The 24,489-nt window shown below is 29.6% G+C and overlaps 1 protein-coding gene across 7 annotated transcripts in view; it reads left to right on the top strand.

Moving 5' to 3' along the window:
- The first annotated feature begins 590 nt into the window (after nucleotides 1–590).
- Nucleotides 591–24,489, top strand: part of LOC107448783 (lactadherin) — a 45,642-nt gene continuing 21,743 nt past the window's right edge. For 3 of the 7 annotated variants that reach the window (XM_071183397.2, XM_071183395.2, XM_016064113.4), the window contains exons 1-2: nucleotides 594–765; nucleotides 14,482–14,558. In XM_071183397.2, the coding sequence (XP_071039498.1) occupies nucleotides 14,489–14,558 (70 nt within the window). In that variant the 5' untranslated portion in view covers nucleotides 594–765; nucleotides 14,482–14,488. Of the gene's footprint in view, nucleotides 770–14,481; nucleotides 14,559–24,489 lie in introns of all 7 variants that reach the window. The other 4 variants (XM_071183396.2, XM_016064115.4, XM_016064112.4 and 1 more) reach the window with 2 other exon arrangements.

Here is a 24,489-nt window from a genome sequence, read left to right as displayed (position 1 = left end):
TTAAACTAAAAGGTAAATGTTATTCCTAGTAAATGGAAGTAGTTGTTTTTTTTTTTCATATTATACCCAATTATAACAATATTTAAAATTGGAAAAAACACGTTTTAAAAAAAATAAGGAAAAAAAAACGATTTATAATCGTTTCAACTTTTTTCGCTGAAAAAATAAAACTTTTGAAGACTATTTTTTTCCAGCTATTTTATTATAATTTTACTATATTTTACAATATAATTAATTATGATTACTATATAATTAATTATAGAGTAAAATAATAAAATTATTGAGAAAATAAAACATTTTTAAGCAAAAGATTCTGTAAAATATGCATTTTCTTAATAGTTTTCTATTTTAAACATTAGTTTCTGCTTAAAATGGAACACATTTTGTCCAATTTACCTTACTACAAGTTTCTCAAATGTATTAAATTTGAAATCTTATAGAAACTAGTAAGGCCAAGTTTTCCTGCACATAGCCTTAACAATTCAACCATGTGTACAAAAAATATTTTTTTGTTTCGCTAGTATATTTTGTTTATCTTGGCGCTTCAAGCATTTGATGCGCCTATTGGCGGCGAAGTTACCTACCTTTTCTTCAAAACACACCGGTAGAATGTAGGCATCGGTTGAGGATGATCGGGCTCTCAAATGATTGAATGATTTAGAAAATGTGACAATTTAGGTGATTTTTTGCGGAATATCCGCAACTTAAAAATGAAACTAATTTACAGCTTTATTTAGTTATTTCCGAAAGTTCGGATTTAAAAACGTAGGTAAGTTTACTTTTTCTGTAATTTTGTTGATAAGTTATGTTTTGTTAAAAAGTTCAATATTGAGTCAAATGCTTGTCATACATTTCTTTTTCAGTTATTTTAACGATATATGATTGCTTATTCTTTGAATTTTTTTAATGGGATTTTCTTTTCAAAAATTATAATTATGCTTTTTATTTTTTTTAAAAATAATAATAATACTAAAGAATAATAATAATTTAAAATTATTTCACAATTGTATATTTTATATGCACAGTATTTATTTCTTTTTCTACTTTAAAATCGTATAATAATCAAATATTTTTTCATGCTTAATCCGTTTCATTTTTGTATACTTTAGTTTTCCGATCTTTTTATATAAAAATTGAAAGATTTTTATTACTTAAAAATCTACAATATTATAAGAAAATTTTACTTTCATACGAGTGTTCTTACTTCCGAAAATGTTGTGAAAAAACTATTCTGCGATTTTTCTTATAGTTGTTTTTATAATATCTTAGATTTTAAGAACATCCCATTTGTAATAGTAAAAAAGTATGCTTTTTCAATACTACAATAGGCATGACTTCTTTTAACTCCTTGATCATTTTAATTATTTTTCTCCTTCTATAACATGTGAACTAATGATTTATCTGAATAAATTACTAATTTGGTTATTCAAATGTGTAAAGAATAAAATTTGTAATTATTTAACACTAATTAGTTTATATAATTCATGTTACATAAATTAGTTTTCAAGGCACGATTTTTCCCATTAGTTTAGATTGTTTGGTGTATCCAAATTTACAAAGTAAATCTGTTAACAGTAAAAATAACTGTTTTAAAAAATAGATAATTTTTTATGCTGTTTTAACTAATAATTAAAAAAAAATTACTGCGAAAGATATTACGATGTATAATTCAGGTAAGATATATGTGATTAGGATAAGATAAATTAATTGGATTACCTTTTTACGTTGTAAATTATTTATGCTTAATGTTCGAAATTCGATCTTCGATTTAAAATTGAAAAGAGAGAGAAAGCGACTTTTTAAATTACATTATATTGCTCAAATAGTAGTTACCGAGTAACACTGATTTTTGTAAACTTGTTACAATATTCACTATCCAAAATTGGCGAAACAGCCATACCTAAAAAATCGTTGAGTTAAAAAAACATGTTAAGATTTTGACACTCAAAATCACTGAAATGAAGTTAAATATGTAAAAAGCTTTTGTTATTTCTGGTTTAGTTTTTTATTATTATTCAATTGCAGTATTAGAAGTTTTTATTATTGTATAGATATTGTTTTGTCATTTTTGTTTTGTTGTCATTTTGCATATATTCTTCGTGTTGTATATATTTTTTCTACTCTACACGTTAGTTTATTTGTAAATTTATATAGTATATGTTTTTGTGTTCTGTATAACTTTGTTATAAAAGGGATATTATAATTTTATGTTAATGCGAAATTTATTAAAAAAAAAACTGCATATATGTTTAAGAAATTGTAAGCAAAATTGTTTTAATTGAGAAATATATAAATATTTACGTAATTTTAGACTTGTCTAATTTAACTAACAAAACAAAATTAAACGGTATCCTCTGAAAAATTCTTGAAAAACTGAAATTTAAAAATGAAACTCATTTTTTTAAATGCCACTTTAAATTATTTTTCTTCCAACTTTGTATTTTGCCATTTAAGATTAGGTAGTTTACAATGAAGTCCAAATTTATGTACCTTATAATTTAAAATATCATCAACCGTTTTTAAGTAAAACAATGAAAAATAATAAATTATTGAAAGTTATATTTTGTAAGTTATATTTTGTAAGTACTCAATAGTACTCAAAAATTGTAATTAAAATTTATAGGTCCAAACTTTTCGACCGCTCTCCTACCTAAACTATTATTTTTCAAATTGCAGTTATTAAGTCAAGAATCAAAATATACTGAAAGAAAAGTGCTTATTTTTTTAATTATTTTTTTTATTTATTTATTTTCACAGAAAGTATGTTTTTGTGTTTGATTTCGTAACTTAAAATATGGTCTGCGAATCATTAAGTCTTAATATGTGATATTGATAATTAGACCTTAAATTATTTAGGCTTTCCTTGCTTTTTTACTTACTGTATATAGTAAAATTTATAAATGCGAGCTTTTTAAAAGCAAAAAAAAAAAAATTACTTCTCTGCACAAACTTTGGATATTCTGCCTCAAAATTGGAAAGCTGAAACATTTAGGAAAAACTTATAAAAAGAGATAACCGTTATGCAATTGTTACAAGTTTTGGATTTAAAGTTTATAAAAGTTTTGAAATAGCGAGAGAAACAATGGCGTGAAAATAAAAACTATAAGTACTTGAATGAAAATATTTTGCAACGATATTTCTTTGATTCATGAATTGGCTTGATTGTCGTTATTAACTTTTTTTGTCGATCCGAAGTTTGTATGGGTAAAAATCAAATCATTTATAAAAGTTTCAAGCATGATCTTTCAAATTGGGCCAATAGTTTTGCCTTGTTAAACCTTCTAAAATATTTGTAAACCAAAATGTAAAGACAAACCTCAAATCGAATTTGGGTATTTTTTATTAAATTTGATCTTTCTCAGATTAAGATTTTGTAGTTGGCTACCATTCCAAGGGCTTGGTACCACTCCAGAGCTGGTACCTAAACTTGATACCAGTAAATCCCTCTTTTGAAAACATTTCAATTTATAGAAGAGATTGAAAATTAAGTTTCCCCTGCGGACAGAGGTATGGTGCATGAAAGACAAAATATATAAAAATATAATGAGATATTGTTTTATTAACATAATTTCCAAGTACTTTGAGACTTTTAATATCCGGCTTTGTAAGCTTTAAAAGGTCCTCTGAAAAAAGATGAGGGCTTTGTATATAAAAGAAGCTTTGAACACTCTGGCAAGGTATTGTAACTTCCGCATTGTTTTCAAAGCAACTTTTGTCGAGATTCTTATTCAAAGCCGTAAACAGACAGTCACTGGGTACAAGATTAAGACTGTATTAAAGATGGTCAAGACGCTCCTAACCAGGTTGCAACCTGCAAAATGGTTTTACTTTGTCGTTGCCGAGTGTGATCTCACATTGACATAAAAATGACAGACTGCTGTGAGAGAAAGCCAGGTTTCTTTTTCCGAATAGCCTCGATCAATTTCGATGGCGTGTAACAGTACCACGTAGCATTGACGGTTACAACTTACAAAAACTCCGGCAAAACTGATAGGCTCGGCTCTGCTTTGCGCAGGAGCTGCAGAATTATGGAGTCTTGATCGCAGCCTAACAATATCTAATGTTGTTTCAATATTTAACAATATCAATATCTAATGTTAACAATAGCGAACAGAATTCTTTTTATCACACATATTTTAGGTGAATAAGAGAAGCAAACAGGAGACTCATTATCATTGAACGAATCAGATAGGATACAGGAGGCTCCTTCTAAGTGCACTATATTTACAGTATAAAACATATGCAGAATTATCTACTGTTTAATATGTAAAATTTTATTTACAGTTACAATTATATAGTTTTTATTTACAATAACATTACAGTACAATTTTACAGTTACAATTATACAGTTTTTATTTACAGTAATTTTATTTACAGTTTATCCGTAAACAGCTAATTTTACGTTATCATAAATCGTAAAATTTAAATATGTGTATCATAACTGTTATAACGTAAGATTTATTTATAATAAACATTGTCTTATTAAGCCTTTAATTTACCGAAATATAATAATAGCAGAGAATAATACTGAGGGCGATAAGTAAATATGAAAGTTAAATATCTTTTAATTAGGAACAAATAAATATTTTACGGGTTGACATTACTTTATAACAACCATTGACTTTTATGCTGATGACAACTAAAGGAATATGTATCTTCCTGCGAAAAAAATATAATACCATGTGATTTATCTGTCCAATAAAAGGGTCAGTCATCATTTTCATCTGATTTCTATGTATATAAAAATGTGCATGATTCATTTAATTTACTTGAAATATAGATCATTTTAAAAAATGGTTTATAATTCAAAATATTTTCTTAACAGACAAATTACGGTTTTATCATTTTAGGATATTTTATATTTTCGCTTGTGTTCTTTTACGAAAAAACTGCAGCGGTATACTCTTAAAATCGCGACACATTAAAAAAGGTCTTATTTCATTTGACAGCCATTCTCTGATGACGTTATGAAACTTCCAGCAATGGGCCCTGCTTGAAATTCAAAACCACTACCGATATGCAGGGACATATTGAAGACGTATAACATTTTTGTCGAGTAATAAATAAGACATAAAAAACTTTTATGTTTCGATTTTGACGCCCGCATAGGGGACACTTTTTTCTTTTATATTTTCATTTATTTATCGAAGCGAGGACGCATAACGTAAAATGATAGGAATTTATTGCTTTTTATTGCATTATTATGTCCAATTTTGAGCCATCATCCCGCTGTGGGATTTGATTTGGTTCCACCACCTTTTCCCAAGTAGGGATGGAAAATTTTTCCCTCTTCTTCTTCTTTTTTTTTTTTTTTTGGCGTTATTCCAGTCAATACATAAACATAATATGTTTTTAAGATATTTAACCCAGACGTTCAATAATTGGGTGAGTTGAGCAGTTATTGGTATAAAACAAAAAGTACGAGTAAATTTAACTCCACCTTAACTTAATCACCACCTTTGATATATATTCTTAAAATTTTGGCCAAAAATAAAATCCAGAATAGCAAGCGAGGAAAAGAAATAAAAGTTTTTTTAAAGTCTGACAAATCACCATTGAGAAATGAGTAATTAAAAAGTTTAAAACTAATTTAATTCTCGAATGAAACGTCAATACGTTTCTGTAAAATCACCTTTGCACTATAAACCCTTCCATTGATTATTATCGTTGTATCTAAATCAGCTCCTGGAAATATATGTCGTATTAATAATCATATGAGGACCGGGATAGCCTGGTTAAAAGGTGGTTGGGCCCTTGTCCAAGAGGTCGGAAGTTCGATCCCCGTCGGCCGAAGACAGTATAGTAAATGGTGACAGATGCAAGTTAAATCTATCGGGTCGCAAAGTCCTCCATTTTCATATAACAAATCAAAACTTTGGGGGTACTGAATTGGAGATTAATCTTTCTCTGGTTCAGGTCAAAATTACGACCTGCAGAGGAATGAATGGATTCGCTCTATAAACGGGTTGTGACGTATATGTGTAGAGAAACCAAATTCTTGGCCATAGATGGCGCCACTGACAAGAAGAAGCTCATCTCCTTTGCCTTATGGGCACACGATAACAACAACTCTTCTTAATGTATGTTTTTTGAAATACTTGTTAAAAATGAAGTAAAAAAATGCTCTCATAAAAAATTATAAATTAATATGTAAGCGAGGAGTGGAAATGAATTGAACAAAACTAGTTTGATTGACGAAGGAAACGAGGAAGACATAAAAAACGATAATTGGAAACCCATCCAAGTTTCACAAGGCAATGAAATCGATTTCCGAGTTTTTCATTCAGCCTTTCTCATTATTTTTTTTATATAGCCGATAATCAATAACCTTTATATTTGTTACTCGCTAAAGCATTAATTTATTACTTCAAATGTGCATGCATTTACTATCTTGACTTTAGGACAAGGAATCTAAAAGTATATATTAAGGGCAGAGGTTATGGAACACCCAGTATATATATAATGTTTAAAGTAAAATAAAATCCCACCAAAGTTAAAATATGATCTCTCAACTTGTTTGAATGAAGTTGCAAGTTTATTTGCCATTTTACTACAAAAATCCTAAATATCGCTACTGTTAAGCAAGAATTTTCACAGTGAAATTTCGATATTTTAAATCTGTATCTTAAGTCAAATAAACATTAAGCTATTGAAAATTAACTAATGAAAGACTGAATTATGTATGCCTTATATCGTTAAAAGTAAGAAACGGTAAACAATTTTTATGAGAAGAATCAATTTCAAAATATTTCGTAAAAAGCGAAGAAAAGGTATAAAAAATTCAGTGCTAAGTACAGTTTTTTTATTAAAGGTATAAAAAATGTAGTGCTAAGTACAGTTTTTTTTATTATTGCTCGTAATTGTAGCATCAAAAACAAAGGTAACTTCTAGTTTAAACGTTTTGAAAAAAGTTTTAACTTTTTTAATTTCACATTTTCTAATTCTTTCTTATTCAGTAAATTATCCAAAATATTTAAGTACCCTAAATACTTAATTTCCTACAGAAAATGGTCTTTAATACTGAAACAGATGACTTTCGCAAATTTACGTTAACTTCCATACGTAAGATTTCAAGTAATTGCGCATGCGCTCTGAAGGGCGAATGCGTCAATTCGAGCCCGTGAAAAATGTCCAACTTACGTAAGTGAAAATAGGAGATTTTGAAAAAATCCGTACTTTAAAAACGCCAATGTACAATTTTAACTTTGACTACAAAATCAAAACAAACATTTACAATGGATGTAGACGGGTGGATCCTAGATTAGCCCACCCCATGGCGAAAGTTTTAAATTTTGCCAAGCAATTTTTTGAAATCTTGCCAAACTAGGTTTCCGGTAGATATTTAGGGGTGATTATTTTGAACTGCCGATCAAACCACCAAAATTCTTATACCTGATTGGTTATTTGATATGTATACGTACGCGAAAGTTGGATTTCATTAGAAAAGAGGTAAAAAGGTTTATTTTTTCGCCATTTAAGCTTCTGAATTCTTGCTGTTAGAATCATCGTTATTATTTTATTTTTTTAACCGTTATTTCATTAATTACCGCTATTATTTTATTTTTTGTGCGGTACCGGTTAAAAAGGGCGAGCGAATGGACGAGTGAATTTTTAACTATATTGAATGTAAAAGGTAAGAGAGCGATGATTAAATGGTGTATGAATCAAAATTTAGTTTGATGAACTAAATGTGATGATTTGATGAATTTAATTTGATTTAAAAGATGAGCCATCAGAGTAAAGGTATTTTTTATTCTATTAAAAAATATTTTAATAAATTTGTAATAATTTAAATTGTATTTTTTTTTCCCTTTTAATAATAATCAAAAAGCAACTTTGATCCCAGTAAAAATCGCCAACTTGGCGATAGTTCAAAAAGTCGCTAAGAGGTGGGATATTCTAAGATTTTATCGATGTAGGCTATTTCTTTAAAGCTGTGGCATATGCTTCAAAATGCTTGGTTCTACTTATAACTGTGAATCGGTGAGCAGAAAAAATTTAGTAGATAGTAGATTTTGATGAATTCAGCGATAAAGAAGGCAGCTTATTATTAGAATTATTAATAATAATATTTACAAAAATATTATGCAACTTGATCATTTAGCTTCTTTTAATTAAATTAGATAGTTAAGATAAATATAATTTATATTTTTGAAATAGCGAAAATATATCTAGTTTCTTATGGAACTAGTGCACTTAGACAACCATAATGTTAAACAAAAACTAATAAAATTATTTTCTTATTGAATGAACCAATGGTGGTTGTAAGATCACACGATTCCTTTCTAAATTTCATCAATACATTTCTTCGCATTTCATTTCCATATTTTTAGTTCGAAGGTAAGCTTAAACAGAAAAAAAAATTAACAGCTGTAAACAGCATGTTTGTAGCTTTGTCTTTTCCGCGTGAATCACGCCAACGTAACGTAAAGATACGTAGAATCTAAAATAAATGCGAGACAGAGCAGTTGCTTCCATCTTGCGTAAGGAACCCATCGTAAAAGGGTGAAACTCCCAAATATTTCTGCTCCTGAACTCTATGTTACTGTTTTGTACCTCTGTTGTACCTTCGGGCCCTGTGTGATATTCCTTGGTGCACAGGGAGATATTTTTGTTTTTCCAAATACATACACCGAAGAGCCATTACATTATGACCAACCTCCATCTACAACAATGGGCTCGCCCAGGTTTTCATGGTTTCTCGGAAAGGAACAATGTTTTCATGGGGCATATTAGGACCCATATATTCCTCATAGAGTAATCCCTGACGTCTGTAAGCTACTTCAACATAGTTGCAGTCCAATTTCACCCATTCATGGCAACAGCTTTTCCTGGGATGGTGTTTACCAACAGGATAATGCACCATGTCATAAGGGTCGAATCGTCGAGGAACATTCCACTGACTTTCAAGTCATGTCTTGGCCCCAAATTCACCTGACCTTAATCCAATAGAGCATTTGTGGTCCTACTTGGAAAACCAAATTCGTGCTGCCACGCTACCCCCTCGCAATGTGAGGGAATTGCAGGACCATTTGGTGAGCGCTTGGTACCAGATACCTCAGACTACCCATCAGCACCTTGCAGAATCAATGCCACGGCGGGTGCTAGCAGTTTTGAGGGCTAAAGGTGGTCCTACATGTTATTAGCAGGGTGGTCATAATGTAATGGCTCTTCGGGATACATACATATATATATATATATATATATATATATATATATATATATATATATATATATATATATATATATATATATATATATATATATATATATATATATATATATATATATATATATATATATATATATATATATATATATATATATATATATATATATATATATATATATATATATATATATATATATATATATATATATAAACTAATTTAAGTATTAGCATTAATGGATAGGTTGAATAATTCGAATATTTAAATACAGTTGTGTTTCGCATGTATGTAAAGTAATATGTTGTATAAAATATTTTGACGATGACAAAGCTGAAGCCGTGTGCATAAAATTAACTGAGATTATATCCACTCGCTTCTTTTAAGTTGCACCTAATATTGTATTCCTTCCATAGAAAATCTGTTTTATTTTGTTTTTAATTATTATTACATTATTTTTTACGTGGTTTTCTGTTATATATAATTAAGTCTTGAACACAAAATGCAAAAACTTCTTCTATATTTACTGTAAAGAGTCTTACTTAAAAGACATGAGGTAAGTTTAAAAAAGTTAACTTTTTGTACATAAAAATACTTGGGGACGGCATAATGCAAAGTCACATTTTTAAGAAGTACAAAAACGTATTTTTGGTTGAGGTTGAAAACAAACACATGATTTATCTCAAGTTAGGGAGATGATTTTAATCTGTGTATTGTACTGTTATATAGAAGAAATTCAGAAAACTTGTAAAATACTTCTCTGGGTACAAACTTGGGAACATTTTATAATTAAAAATTCCACATCGTGGCTTATTGCCCAGTTGCAGTGAATTTGAAAGGGGGCGGAAAAAGCTTAGCAGAAAAAATGCAATTGACATTTTTTAAAAAAAATTAAGATTTAGCTGGACAAGTTCTTATTTAGCTATGCAAATTTAATTTATTATTATTACACAATAAATGTGAAATACTAAAGCGCGAATAGTTCAAATAAGTATGCAAAGGCCGGGATAGCTTGGTTGGTAGGGCACTAGGCCCATGTCCAAGAGTTCGTGGGTTCGATCCCCGCCGGCCGAAAACTCTCCGTGTAGTAAATGGTGACTGTTGCACGTTAAGTCTGTCGAGTTACAAAGTTCTCCATGTTCCCATAACAAATCATACCTCTGGGGGCACTGATCCAAGAGTTTCCTTGTCTTCTGGACCGGTTCAAAATTAGAAGGCTACGGAGTTGAACATTAGTTGTCGTGAGCTCAAAATTGGGTCGGCTGTTCAACGATGGATATAAAATAAAATAAGTATGCACGCAAAAAAAAAATTATTTTCTTAATTTCACTAAATATCAGTTTGAACCTAAACTCTCTCAGAAAAATATTTTTTTAAACAATGTTTCTTTTGAACTATTAATATTAAAACATTACTTTCTGCCTCCATGATTTTTCATTTAATTCAACTACATCCTTATTTCAGGGTTTCTTAAGAAATCTCATGTCAATAATAATTTAAAAAAAAAAATTATTCCGATAAAGGTCAATTTGATTCTACGTAAAGAAAATTAACGAATCTTTTCCTTCCTTCGGGTCTTTTATATGACAGGTATTTAATTCTTGCTGTCAGTAAGCTGTTGCCGCTTTCTTCGATTACAATCAACTATAACAGAAGAATCGATATTTTAAAGTCCTGTTTCCTGTCATTATTTAGAGATCTGTGAGTCGATGTAAGAAGGCAGTCACGGTTTAATCGTATCACATCACTTGCCCTGATGATAAAACGATTGGGAAACGCCCCTCAAGGGTACCAAATGCCAGATATGTCTGCACCTTCAAGCACCTATATGATTTATGGTTGATGTCAATTAACAACAATTTGAAGTTCACAATACAATGATTTATAAGAAAATGGATACTCCAATTCAAAATTAATAACATTTGGAACGTTTTAAAATGCAAGCAAATAAAAATAATAAAATGCTTGATAAATATACTCGGAGGAAAAATTATGGATAGAAACCAGGAATAAAAACTAAGTTATTTTCGGTTCATTCTAATTGACTGTGATGCCTGTATTTTTTAATTGAGACTATGTGACATTTTGTTTTCGATGTTTTGCTCTATTAAACAGGTATTGGATGTAAATAACAGGGGTCGAATGGAATAATGGAAACATTTCCACACTAACACATTTTTGATCTTTCTCAAAAATGCTTGAAGAATCATTTTATAAATTTATACGTGTTCAGGTTATGCGATTTATTATACTTATCAATGAAGTTTAAAGCTTTTAAAGACCGACAATAAATTACAAACGGAAAATAGTGTTTTTCAACACCATATGCCGAAAATGCAGCAATAAATTTGTAACTTATAGCAATTAATTTGGTTATTATATGCAATAATTGCACAGAATTTCGTAAACCTAGCTTCAAAATTTATGAAGATGTGCGCATTTTTATATAAAAAAAATTTCTTTGTTATAACTTTACAAATTTTTAATAATATAAAACAAAATTCTTAGAGCAATTTAAATTTAATTACAAAATTTTTGCTTGAAAATTTTAGAAAAATTCTTTAAAAAACTGCTCAAGATATGAGTAAAGTAGTTCTTTTATACTACGTATGCAAGGGAAAAATTAAAAATTGTTTTTTCTTAATTTTTTAATGAATTGTATTTGGCAACTAATAAAAAAAAATCTGATTTGAATATCTTAAAAATTTAAAATGTTTCAAGAAATTTTCTAAGTAGTTTTCGTATTTTTTAAAGGAGGTTCAAAGTGATTTTCCCCAAATTTTATTTTGTACTATTAAACAAGATTTATTAGAAATGACACAATTGTTGGGGATAATTCCCCATAAAATATCTTTTATTTCGCATGTTTTCTTTCCTTATACCTCAGTGTATGGACGTTTATTGTTAGGTATTATCATTTGTTATTTAATTTTGTCTTATGATACAACATAAATATTATTAGAAAACCCCTTATCATTTTGAGTTTCCTTTAAAAAGTGCAAAAACTACTTAGAAAATTGCTTGGAACTTTGTAAATTTTTAAGGTATTCAAATTGTACTTTTTTCATTAGTTGTCAAATATAATTCACTTCAAAATTATGAAAAAAATGTAACATTTTTCAGCGCATGCACAGTAAAAAAGAACTAATTTAATTACTTATATATTGCACAGTTTTCAACGAATTTTTTTTTTGAAAGAAAAAAATTTATAACTAATTTTTAAATTGCTCTAAAAAATTTTTTCACTTTTATTGAATACTTTTAAAGTTATAGCAAAGAAGAAAAAAAACGATAAATGAATTAGAGCAACAAAATTAGTTTTTTTAAACGAAAATGTCCATATTTCTCTTAATATTTAAGATAGGCTTTCAAAATCTTGTGCAATCATTGCATATGATTACCAAAACAATTGCTACAAGTTTCAAATTTTTTTGCTACATTTTTTGGCGCGGGGTGTAAAAAAACACTATTTTCCGTTTGCAATTTATTGTCGATCCCTCAAACCTCTAAAAGCTTTAAACTTCATTGATAAGTATGAGAAATTGTATGATGTAAGGTCTTCTGAAAGGATTCTTTAAGAATTTCTTGAGAAATATGAAAAAATGTATTAGTATATAAATGTTTCCATTATTTTGCCCACCCCCTGTACTTATTAACATCTATCAAACTGTTTGTTATATAATAGTTAATACTTGAGCTATTACTTTCACTCCCTGGTACTATAGTCCATGTTCGACCATGATCTTCCTGAGAATTTGACTTTAAAGCAGTCTGTCTCGAGCCTCTCCTTTCTAATCTCTTATTTTTAATCTCTTGAAGTCTCCCTCAACCTCATCTAATATTGATAGTCCTCTTGGTTTTTTCCTGCCAATAGTTTCTAAACAATAGTTCTTTTTTTTTTTCAAGTAGGGATTTTGGCCTCTTGTCCCCCCCAAACTAAGGAACCAGAATGATGATATCCATAATGAATATTATTTATTTATACCTTTTTTAAAGAATATTATACAAGAATTAGGAAATCAAAATACAATGTGATATACTGCATACAAATATTGTAATTCTTAATTTCGCCGTCGACTGGATACACGCATAATTCGAAACGTTAATTCTCATGGCATACTAAGATGGGCTCAACGGTCAGGTTATGGTTTCTTTTAAATCATAAGGGTTACTATCAGGTTCTGGTTTTTATATTTAAAACAATAAGGGTAAACCAGTACCAGACCGTTGCGTCCTAAGGTATTTTTATTTAAAATTTATTTCAAAATAAATATCCACGAATCGATTATATGTGAAAAATATTGCGAACATTTATTTTTTTAATAAAAATGTGTAAATTCAAATATTTCATAATTTGCATTTGGGCCGCATTTTAAAAGCTTTTGGGCAGCTTGCCTTAGATATATAACTTGAAACAATCACTTTTTTTTAAAATATAACGGTGTAAAAAATTTCTTTCTGAAATTCTTTCTTTTGGACAGCCTTTCAAGTACCACCTTTCGAGTACAAGAGCCACCTAATTTAAATCGCACATTTCACAGGTACTGTAAAAAAATATTGATAAATTTTCAAAAATACAGAAGACAAACTAATAAGTTTTTTTATAGCAAAAAATTTCAATAATCATTAAGGTTAGAGATCCATAAAAAGGATCTAAGTTGCAGCATTAAAAAATCAAGATCGCATCAAAAGTCTGCGTTGGATGGATCTTTTCGAAAGTTCCGTCGAGTAGCAGCATTAAAATTTCCTCTTGCATCAGTAATTATCAAAAGTCGATTCAAATTCTAAAATTTGGGAACTATCACGTTATTTGAAAGCCATATGAGGATTCGAATACCGCAACAAAGTCAGCCATGAATAAAACACAGGGACCATATTGACATTTGAGCATTGTTTTCAAAACAAGCCCCATTTTCTTCGGATACTAACATTCTGTGAAATTCTAACTAAAAAATTTTATTTAAGAACAGTTAATGAATGAATAAAGGAAATAAAGCATTTTCTTTACACTCACTTTCTATTTTTCTTTTCTACTAATTAACAATTAACGAAGACTACTTGTTTTTAAACAAATGTAAAAAATTTTACTTTCAACAAAAAATATAATGAAATAAGAACTATTATGGCAATGTGAAAAATATTACAGAAATACTAAAGACTTTTTTCCTACTTTTATAGAAATAAATAATCAAATAAAACTAGCAATTTTTTTCTCCAAAATTTGCGAGATTTTTGTGCCTTCTACTAAGATTTCGAATTTAATAAATTTGGTTCAATCTAATGTCTAATTTTCTGTCTCTATTTTAATTTTTAGGGGCAGAATGTTGGAAGAAGTGTTTTGGATAATACTTCAGTCTTCCCTGAGTTCCATATCCTTTGGATTAGTTACAGGTACAGAATATACATTTTATTTTACACTTCTATTGATTATTTGCGGAAATTATCAGGTGGTTAGTAGATATAAATGATTGCATCTGGAAAAAAACTGATGGATTTAAATAGCTTTATTTTTTTCAACTTTCCTAAACAATTTGCCTTTATATCCAGTTGCTTCAGGCTTTTAATCCAAAAACTAACATAATATCTCACGATAAGATAATTTTTAATTATGATTTTTTAGATCACCAGGAAAGATAAAAACACTTCTGAAAGACGTGTGAGACAAAATATGTATTTCGTTCCATATATTACGGTGATTGTGGGAAAGTTGAATAAAGATAATTTTCTAAAAATATAATGAAATTAAATTAAAAAAGACCAAAGAATTAGCCCAATTCTACACATTTTACGTTTATTTCGAATGGTAAGTAAATTTATTTAATTTATACTCCAAACAATCTGAGGCGTAGAGGTTTTTTTATAGGTTTACAATTTGCCCACCATTTGCCACCAAACTGGGAAGAGTAGCATGTTGTATAAAGAAGATAAGCAGGGCACCCGTGCAATTACTCACTTGAATCACAAGCAAATATTGCTTGCACTACATTGGGCTCCAACACACAATGTCTGGAACTATTACTTGGAACAGACTTGGTTGATTATCTCTTGAATTACTAGACAGATTTTAATAAAATTTTGAATGACTTAATACAATAAAATAACCATCCAATGTTTGTAATAAGTACTCATGATCGTGTGTTACTCTCATCTGTGCCTTTAGATATGAAACAGTGATCATAGAATCGAACAAAAATATGGGTTGATAGGTGGTACTATCCTCTCTTACGTTACATACGGATCTTGCAATGTGATTTTATATTGGAAATAAGTTAGTTAAGAAGTTCTTGTTACAATTGTTCCTGTTGCAGCGCTGTTTTCTGGCCCTTGATGATTTTTGGAGAGGTAATGTGGTTTCCGGTTGCCCTCCTTAAGCAAACTGTGTATAGGGCTGAAGTCTGAGGACTTGACAAGTTAATCCATCTACTGAATATTCTTTTCAAAAAATCGTCAATGAGCTGAACTGTATGTAGCTCCTCGTTATTATCCATTTAAATGAAATCTGGATCACTTTTAAAGAGCAAAGACTGAGTATCCATGACTTTAAACCTTCGCCTCAAACCAGGCAAAGTATTTTTCTGAAAAACATAGAAGGATGTTCCCTAGAGTTTACCGAAATTTTTTTATTTTTTTTTTAGTTTCAGTTTACTTTAGTGTAGAAAAGTTGCTTATTGTAATGCAAACAAAAACTGCTTATAATCTATTAGTATCTTCCGTTTACGCGTGATTAAAATTAAGGAAAACTTGAAAAAAATCCAGACTTTTTTTTTTTAAAAAAAATAACAAGTTTGATTTGCATAACCTAATACTTGTTTGATGATTTAAGTAACCTAACAATAAATAAATTAAATTCTGATCAAAAAAAAAATTTTTTAAGTTCGTGCAACCAATTTTTGAAACTAATTTTACCAATTTTGCGTAATTTCCTAATTTTTGACGATTTTTTAATATTTACCAAGTGAAGGTAGTTCCATCGCTAGTTTCATATCTACCGACTGTATTCGAATCCTCTCACGAATGTGACATACGGTTCCACATCCTGGGAGTTACAGGGAAACTTGGGTACTTCTGTAATTGCCTTAGTATCAGCATTGATGAGTGATTTAATATCATGTTCAATAGAAGATGATAAAATTGGAAGATATACCACGCAAGAATTCAAATTAACACAGCATTCCGAAACTTTGAAGTTTATTCTCTGCAGTACGAAATTAATCTTCGTTTCACAAATTCGAGCAAGCCAACAATATCTGTTAAACATTTTAAATACAAACCCCTTTTTGCATTGCCCAAAGGACTTGGCAAAACAGAGCCCTGTCCTTTTGTCCAATTCAAGTTGAATAACTGGTGCCAACCGAGTCCTTAAGATGCATATAAGAATCTTAAAAGCAGAACAAACCGTCTCAAAGAAAAAAACTGTTAGAAGTTATAAATTTCGTAATACCAAAGATAATATTTCCAACTTCGGATTTTTTTCAAATTATTAATTGGAATTCTTCAGTGGTATATATCCTCTTCCACGATCGAGAAATACCTAAGTTTCCCTATCAATTCCAGGCTGTAGCAAGGTGTGTCGAATTTGTAACACAGGCTTCAAATAAAGCTAGCATAAAGCTAGAAATGGATATATTCGAGCAAATCTTAAGCGTAGATCAGTTAGATCTAATTTTATAAAAAAAATCATAATTTAAATGAGCAATAGATGTTAAAAGCAACCTTAACAATACAGTAAACCAATGCATCCTACCCGATTGAAAATCTTTGTAAATAGTTCGAAATATACTCCAAATAACACTAAAAAAAATTGGATGTTAGGTTGATAGCTTGTAGGTGAAAACTCGACGTGCAACTTCTTTACAGGATGAATTCTGGGTCTCTCTGGTCTAATATATAAAAAGAAAAGGTAAAAAGTGAAAATTATGAAACCTTGGTAAACTTCTACTTTTTTTTCTGAAACGTTGCGTAAACTCAAAAAATTACATTATGATCAGAAATTAATTTATTTAGGATATTCGAACCATAAAACAAGCGTAACAAACTTAAAGCATGTTTATTTTGAAAGTTTTAATCGACTTTTAAAAAAAATGGAAAATTTAAAAAGGCGTGATTTTTTTCAAGATTTCATTAATTTTAAATACAATACGCAAAAGGAAGATATTATCTGTCTTTAAAATTTCTTATAATTTTTTTTTTTTTTGTCTCTCTCTCTAACGAGAACCCATACTACGAAGACTTTTTCCAAACTATCAAACCTCCTCTGTCATAAAATGATCGCTTACTTGCATTCACCATCATCTATATTAGTCCCTGACCATCATAAATCCTTAAAAAAAAATTTACAAACGTTACAGGAAGCTTGCTCCACTCCTCTATAAGACCTAAATCTTCAAATTTCTTATGTCTAATATTATTCTTATTACAATAGGCAATAGGCACGGCGTTTCGAAAGAAAAAAATAATTTTTTTTCGTCCCTCTTCAATGAGCACCCATTTGATTTCGTTTTTAAAACTGACTAATATTGATATGATGTCAAAGCTATCTGAGCTTTAAATATAAATAACAAGCTAGAATAATTTCAATTTTTTTTAATCAACTATTATTAGTTTTTTTTAGTTATTGTTCTTTCCGGTGACTTAGTGTTATTAGGTGATATAACACGTGGTAGTAATTCAGCCCATCAAAATAAAGATAAACTGTATTCAGTTTCATTTGGCATGATGTTGTTGCTCAGAGCGTATTCCAGATAGTCAAATTTTATCGCAATCCCGAGATTTTCTCTGATACTAATCCATTAGAGATCCCGAAAAAGAAAAAAAACTCTTTCCACGGTATCTTTATTAAAACTGCACAGTTTTGATGCAGTTTTAATAGCAAACAATAAAACACAACAGCTTGCGGCAAATAAATTTTTATCCTGAAAAATATGTTTGCAAAAGGCAGAAACTTTGGAATTTATTATAAAAAATTTCAAAGAATAATAAAGTTTTAATAATAGAGTTTTATTCTTGAAATAGAGTTTTATTCTAATTTTTTTTGAATTTAATATTTTAGTTTTAACCTTTTGAAACGCTCACAGCCAACATATCGCTCTATTTCTGCGGGAAGAAAAGAAATTGCTGGCGTATTTGAGGCAAAAAATTTTAGTTTTTGAAGATTTATAACTTTGTAAATTCCTTGACATAGACAAAATTAACTTTATATATGATTTCTGAATATAAAAAATACTATCAGTTAAAAAAATGTGTCCGACTTCGGAGAAAGAAGTGGGTACCTTCCCGTAAGCCTTAAGAATAATTCTATGACGTCATTACGAAAGTTACCATTTTCAAGTAAATGGTCCATCAGATAATGCCATGTATTCCATGAATACATGACAATGTATGAATATTATATGATCTTTTCGTATAATCTGTAAATCAGCTTTCGTATATAATAATTTCACAGCACCGTAAACTCATCGGGATACGTTGGTATTAGAGTTATTCAGATAGTACTTTATACCATTTCTTTCTGGTTGTTCTCCCACCCAGAAGAAAGCTATTTCTTCTTCCTGAAGATCTAATCTGCTTTTCGCTATCACGTTTTTGCAGAAGGTTTTTCTCTTAGGAAATTAATCTTTCCGCCAAATAATGCTGTCGTTATTAATCGCATAATAGCTTTTGTTATTATGTGTTATGCTTTCTACTTCATGAATGGGCCATGTCCGTGAAATAGTTTACCCTCTTGAATAAGGAAATTACTTCTTGGGTTAATTTAAAGTTTTGTCATGATACTTATTGTCAAATTAAGGAACAGGTGGCATTCATTTATTTTATTTGATTGGAGCTACAAAAATGTTTGTAATTTTTTTTTACAGTTTTAGGTTTTAATTTTACATTACATTATTTTAGAACTTTTCTTTTCCTGCCATTTTTTGCTGGCTTTTTCGCAAAAAACCTTAAAAATCAAATTGTTCTAAATATTTTTCTTTCTATTTAAATTTACGTTGTAAAATTCAGGATACTTAAGTTTTCACTTACATTTGAATATGTAATGAATTTCGAGAGAAAAATGTAGAGATATCGTTAAATTTTGAAATAACATATATAGGTTTTGAGCAATACAAATTAAAATCTATTCAACTATCTATTAACTATCTGTTCAAACCAACTTCCAAGACAGCGAAGTACAACAAAGATGGCTTATAGCATTCAAGATATTTTGTTAACTATTCCAGAAATTAAAATTATATACTATTTTATGCATGTTTCTTTGATTAACTGGTCTTCAAAACAAGACCCATAATTCACACTTATTTTTTGAGTATGTCATCTTATTCAAAAGCCTTTATACTTTGGACCATATTAACAAATTTTCAAAACTAATAATATTTTTAAACACTTAGAAAAGCTTCTCTTTTTCTTAATATAATAGAGCATTTCTCAGAAATATTTTATTTATTTATAATTTTTTAAATGCTTAGTTGAAAATTTTGCGAATTTTTTTTTTCTTTTTTAATTATTGTGAAAATTAAAAAATAAATGCTAAAATTCAATCTTAAAAGGTTTTGATCATTGTAAATATTGTTATTTGAAAGGTAAATTAATAGTTTAAAGTGGTCTACTCAAAGTTTTATGACCTAAAAATTGTCTAAGTACTCGAATGTTGAATTTTTGCTCAACTTTTTACGATTCCAGAAAACTTCATTTCCCGAAGCTACACTTTTCAAATTGATCGAATTTATAACTCCAACTCCATCAATTTTCCACGATTGTCTTTAAATTTAAACTCTATGTTAAAAACTGCATTAGTTGTTATAAACAATTTTTCGGTGATTTCAAATTTTTTTTACGTGCTATTTCTGCTAAGAGTGGGTGATTTGATTTGATTTTATAACCGTCGTTGAACAGCCCACCAAATTTTGGATTTACGACCACCAATGTTCAACTCTGTAGCCTTGTAATTCTGAACCCAATCCAGAAGACAAGGGAACTCCTGGATCAACTATTGGGAGAAATTTGCCTTCATAGAGGACTTTTTGATGGAACAACCCGCAATTGCGTTACATAGAGAGGAAAACCACGAAAAGCTCCCACGGTCATCTAGACTGCAAGTGGACTCCAACTCATGATCTGTCTACCACTGAGGATATTTTATGTCAGCACTGTGGTCGGTGCGAGAAGGGTGCGGAATTCGTATCGACCTGCCATCGCTGGGATTCGAACCCGGTTCACCTCATTGGAAAACAAACGTTTTATCTCCTGAGCCACTACGACTCAAAATTGGGTAATTGCAACTAATCACATGGTTGTATCTAATCACGTGGCTGTGCATGGTGATTTAACGTTACAACTTTAAGGCTTGGATGTGTGTCCAATCTGATTGGCTGTCTTACGCGTGACGTCACTTGCAGACATCCAATTGATCTACTTGTCTACTTGTGATCTAAAATCTACTTGGAATAGACAGAACTTTTGAAAACGAATCTCGATAACTTCATAAAATTTGTCCACAATAGTCCAATCGGTACTTAAATTTATAACTAAGGAATATCAATAATTTAAAAAATTAAGATAACACTTTTTCTATGGGTCATCATGAAAAAAAACGCGAAAATCTACGATTTATTTAGTGTTATTATTATTCGTAAACCATAGAATTTTCATCTGCTTTCTTTAAAAATTTTATAAGAAATTTTTGAAACATATTTTAAAATAAACTTTAAATAAAAATAAACATAAATAAGTTTTACCTTGGAAAATTAGCCAATACTGTATTAACTCGATTTTTATAAGTTACGCACAGTCAGTATTTCATTTCTTACTTTGTCATGCAGACCACAGAAAATTTGTTTTTTTTTTTCTTTTAATTATTTAAATTATTTTATTTTTTACTTTTTTTTGTCTAATTTCGCTAAGTCTTTGAAAGTCTTGAACTCATTATGTCTTTGAAAAAAATTGTACTTTATTTTTCTCTGAAACATGTTTTCAAAGCACAACTATAAATAAAATAGATGCGTAATTTCGGATAACTTTAGGAATGCTAACTCGGAGACGTAGCACCGATCCAAGTGCTATTCACGTTGATAACTGAACTTGTAAAAAATAATTAAACATTAAAGTTCTTAATGATAAGTTCTTAAACTGAATCATTTAGAATTTTATTTTTAACTTTGCAAAATGTTAAATTAATGCTAAAAAATGATTTTTCAAACCTTTCTCCCAAATGAAAGAATTAAAGTTTTTAAACGATATTTCGGATTGGGGGCTAAAATTGGTCCTCGTAGTCGATGCCCAAATTTCAGAACCCTAGCACCAATGGTTTTGGAGTTATAATGGATTCAAAAAAGCATTCCGCGACAAATACAGACGGAATATTGCGAGTGAACACAAGAGAAAAGTTGAAAAAAATGTAGTGAACTTAATTTAATTTCTATTTCTTCGTCTAGAAATGAAATTGAAATAAAGTTTTTGCATATATTTTTGCGTACTGGGAAATCTAGATCTGAATCATTTTCCAACTGAAGGCTCTAAGATTATCAAAACAATTCGTTCTATGTTTCGTTTGATCAAAAATCCTTTTTTTTTCTATAAGTTAATGCAAATTATTATTCAGTCCTAAGCACACGCCGACAGGTAAAAGTAATATATTTTGGAAGTCTGTTTTTATATAATAGTTTATTTATAAAAATTGTGTTATTCGTAACTTTGAAGCATTATCTATACACGGGGCTCGTAAATTATATTCACCCAGTCGTTTAGTAGTGACTATATTTTTAGACTAAAATCTGATTTTTTTAAAAATATATTTTAATATTTATGTAAAAAAAAAATTGGTTTGAAAATACGATATATTTCTCCAACGATTTTTTTTTTCTGTTCTCACCAGTTTTTTCTTTTTTTTTTTTTCTTTATCTTCCCACTGCCACGCATTCTTTTAATTTTCTCAGTTTTGTAATAATACAGTGTTTAAAAAAATCCGACCAGCCTGTGTAGGGAGCAGTCCTTGCATCAGAAAGGTTCTGGGTTCGAATGTTCTTTCCTTCTCTGTACTATCTGTCCTCACTGTGGGAGCGACTAATACGGTGCCCCTGATAGAGAGGCCAACAAAATCGCCCTGTAAATGCCTGAATTGACGAATGTTAACGCAGATGGGCATTGGAAAAAGAAGAGAAAAAAGTCTTAAAAAAATAGGAATTTAAAAAAAATAATGCAGCAATTTATAATCATAACTGTGGAATAATGTTTAAAAATCACGTGGATTTACGATGAAATCGGTGGAAAATGGAACCATTGTGGTTCCATTTTCGTGGTTTCATTTTCAAACCAATCGTAATTCGATTGATCATTTCTCATGCCTCCGATATGAGATTCCTGAGTCGTAGAAGTTTCGCATTGAAAATATCAGAATTTTAAAAAATTATGTAGAAAAACAGTGGGTATAACCGCCGAAAATATGGTTTAAAAACCAAAATGAATTCACGTGCAAATCGACGCAAATCAAACGTGTGCATCAAAAAGTTATCCAAATGCACAAATGGAAATTCACTTAAATTCTGTAAAAAATATAAGGATTTCAGAAAACCATGTTAAAATATATAACAATCGAAAGCTGAAAGACCCCACTGGATTTACGATGAAATCGGCGCAAAAAAAGAAGATCCATAAAATATAATAAAAGATAATCGCTTAATTACGTGATTCGAAATTCCCGTTACGTATTAATTTCGCATTAAAAAAATGGAAAAAAAGCATTCGATTCAATTTTATTAATAATAAGAAACATTCGTTTTTACTCACAGCGATTGCGTAACTTTTGTAGGAGGTCCGGAATTTTCTTCGAAATTTTTCGATATCTATCATTTTTATGATAGGTAGTGTGGAAATAGGATTCTTAAGGCCACTCAACGATATAAATACAGAAAAGAGTTGCTTGATTGTGACAAATTTTAAATATTCTGAGTTTCCTTGAGCAACAGCATCATGCCAGATGATGCCAAAATCATTTAATCTTTATTTTGATGGGATGAACTACTAAATACCTGTTTTGCTTAATTTAATATAGTAAAACCACAGGAAAAAGTAACAGAAAAACATTGGAACTATTTTAATTTTATTATTTGTGTCGGTATTTGTCTTTCAGTTTTGTGCATGATTTTTTAGTGTTTTTCAGTACAGTTTTTCAGTACAGTCAGTACAAAAAGTAATTTCACACATTTTTACAAGTTACAAATAATTTTTTTTTAAATAATTCGTAATTTTTACAAAATTTGAAAACTAATTTTAACATTTAAAGTGCTCTGTAACTACCGTATTTGTTGGATTTAAGAACTCTTGTAACAAAAAAAGTAATAAATACGTGAAACCTCCACGAAAAACAACCTCTGTGTAGCGACCAAAAATATCAAAACAAAAAATATTAACAAAACAAATATATGTAGATTCAAGCGCATTTAAAATATTTGTGCGAGTTCTTTCTGATGATAGCTGAAAGAGATTGACAACTTCATGTTACAGTCAAAGAGCGCTAAGGACGTTGCTCTCAGTGATTTACTTCTAGAGTTAAAAGTTAAATTAGAAAAAAAAAACTTATTAAAAAAAAAAGAAAACTAAGCATCTCAAACAAAGCAAACTTCTCATTTTTTAAAGAAAACTAATTTTTATAATATAAAATTAAATGCAAACTTACACAAAAAAGCATAATTGTTTATTCATTTTAAATAGTTCTGTCATTCATAATTGGCAATTTTTTTTTTTACACATCAGTAGGGGTCATTTTTACTGACGCTAAATTTATTCATTGATCCCTTTTCATGACCCCAACACAAGTGGCTTTTCCGCACTAAGAAAATGACAGTGAGTAAAACTAAAATCGCTCGCGAAAAATCATGTACCTTCGATAACGATTTGAAGTAAATGGAAGTAACCCCTAAAAACGACCAATCTCCTTTAACCTCCTGTGGAACAGAGTTGGACGTTCCCAAGAGGTTTCACTGTACTACATGCATTAGGTGTAGCACTAAACTGCTTCCATATCAACTTGTATAAAGCTAGCAAAAATGTGAGTCGCCGCTCAAATCTCCAACATATCGACATCTTGATTGACAAATGTAGTTAATTAAGATTGTTTATACAGTATTAATCACCTCCCTTTCTAAGAGTCTATTATTTTCATGAAAAGAATCTGCAGATTACAGGCATAAAGCGAAATAAACGAACAGGTTCTAAATTTTGAGAAACGCTTCAAAAGAAAATTAATATCAACAGTTTTTCTAATCGTTTCGAATTTTAATTTTTTTTTAAAGGACCACTTAGCGGTAATAATTTTAATTTTGTCACATAATTT

This window comes from Parasteatoda tepidariorum, chromosome 7 (assembly GCF_982258835.1).
Source record: "Parasteatoda tepidariorum strain Cologne lab strain chromosome 7, Ptep-v5.0, whole genome shotgun sequence".
In the NCBI taxonomy this organism is placed as follows: Eukaryota; Metazoa; Arthropoda; class Arachnida; order Araneae; family Theridiidae; genus Parasteatoda; species Parasteatoda tepidariorum.
This window is presented reverse-complemented; position numbering and strand designations above follow the sequence as displayed.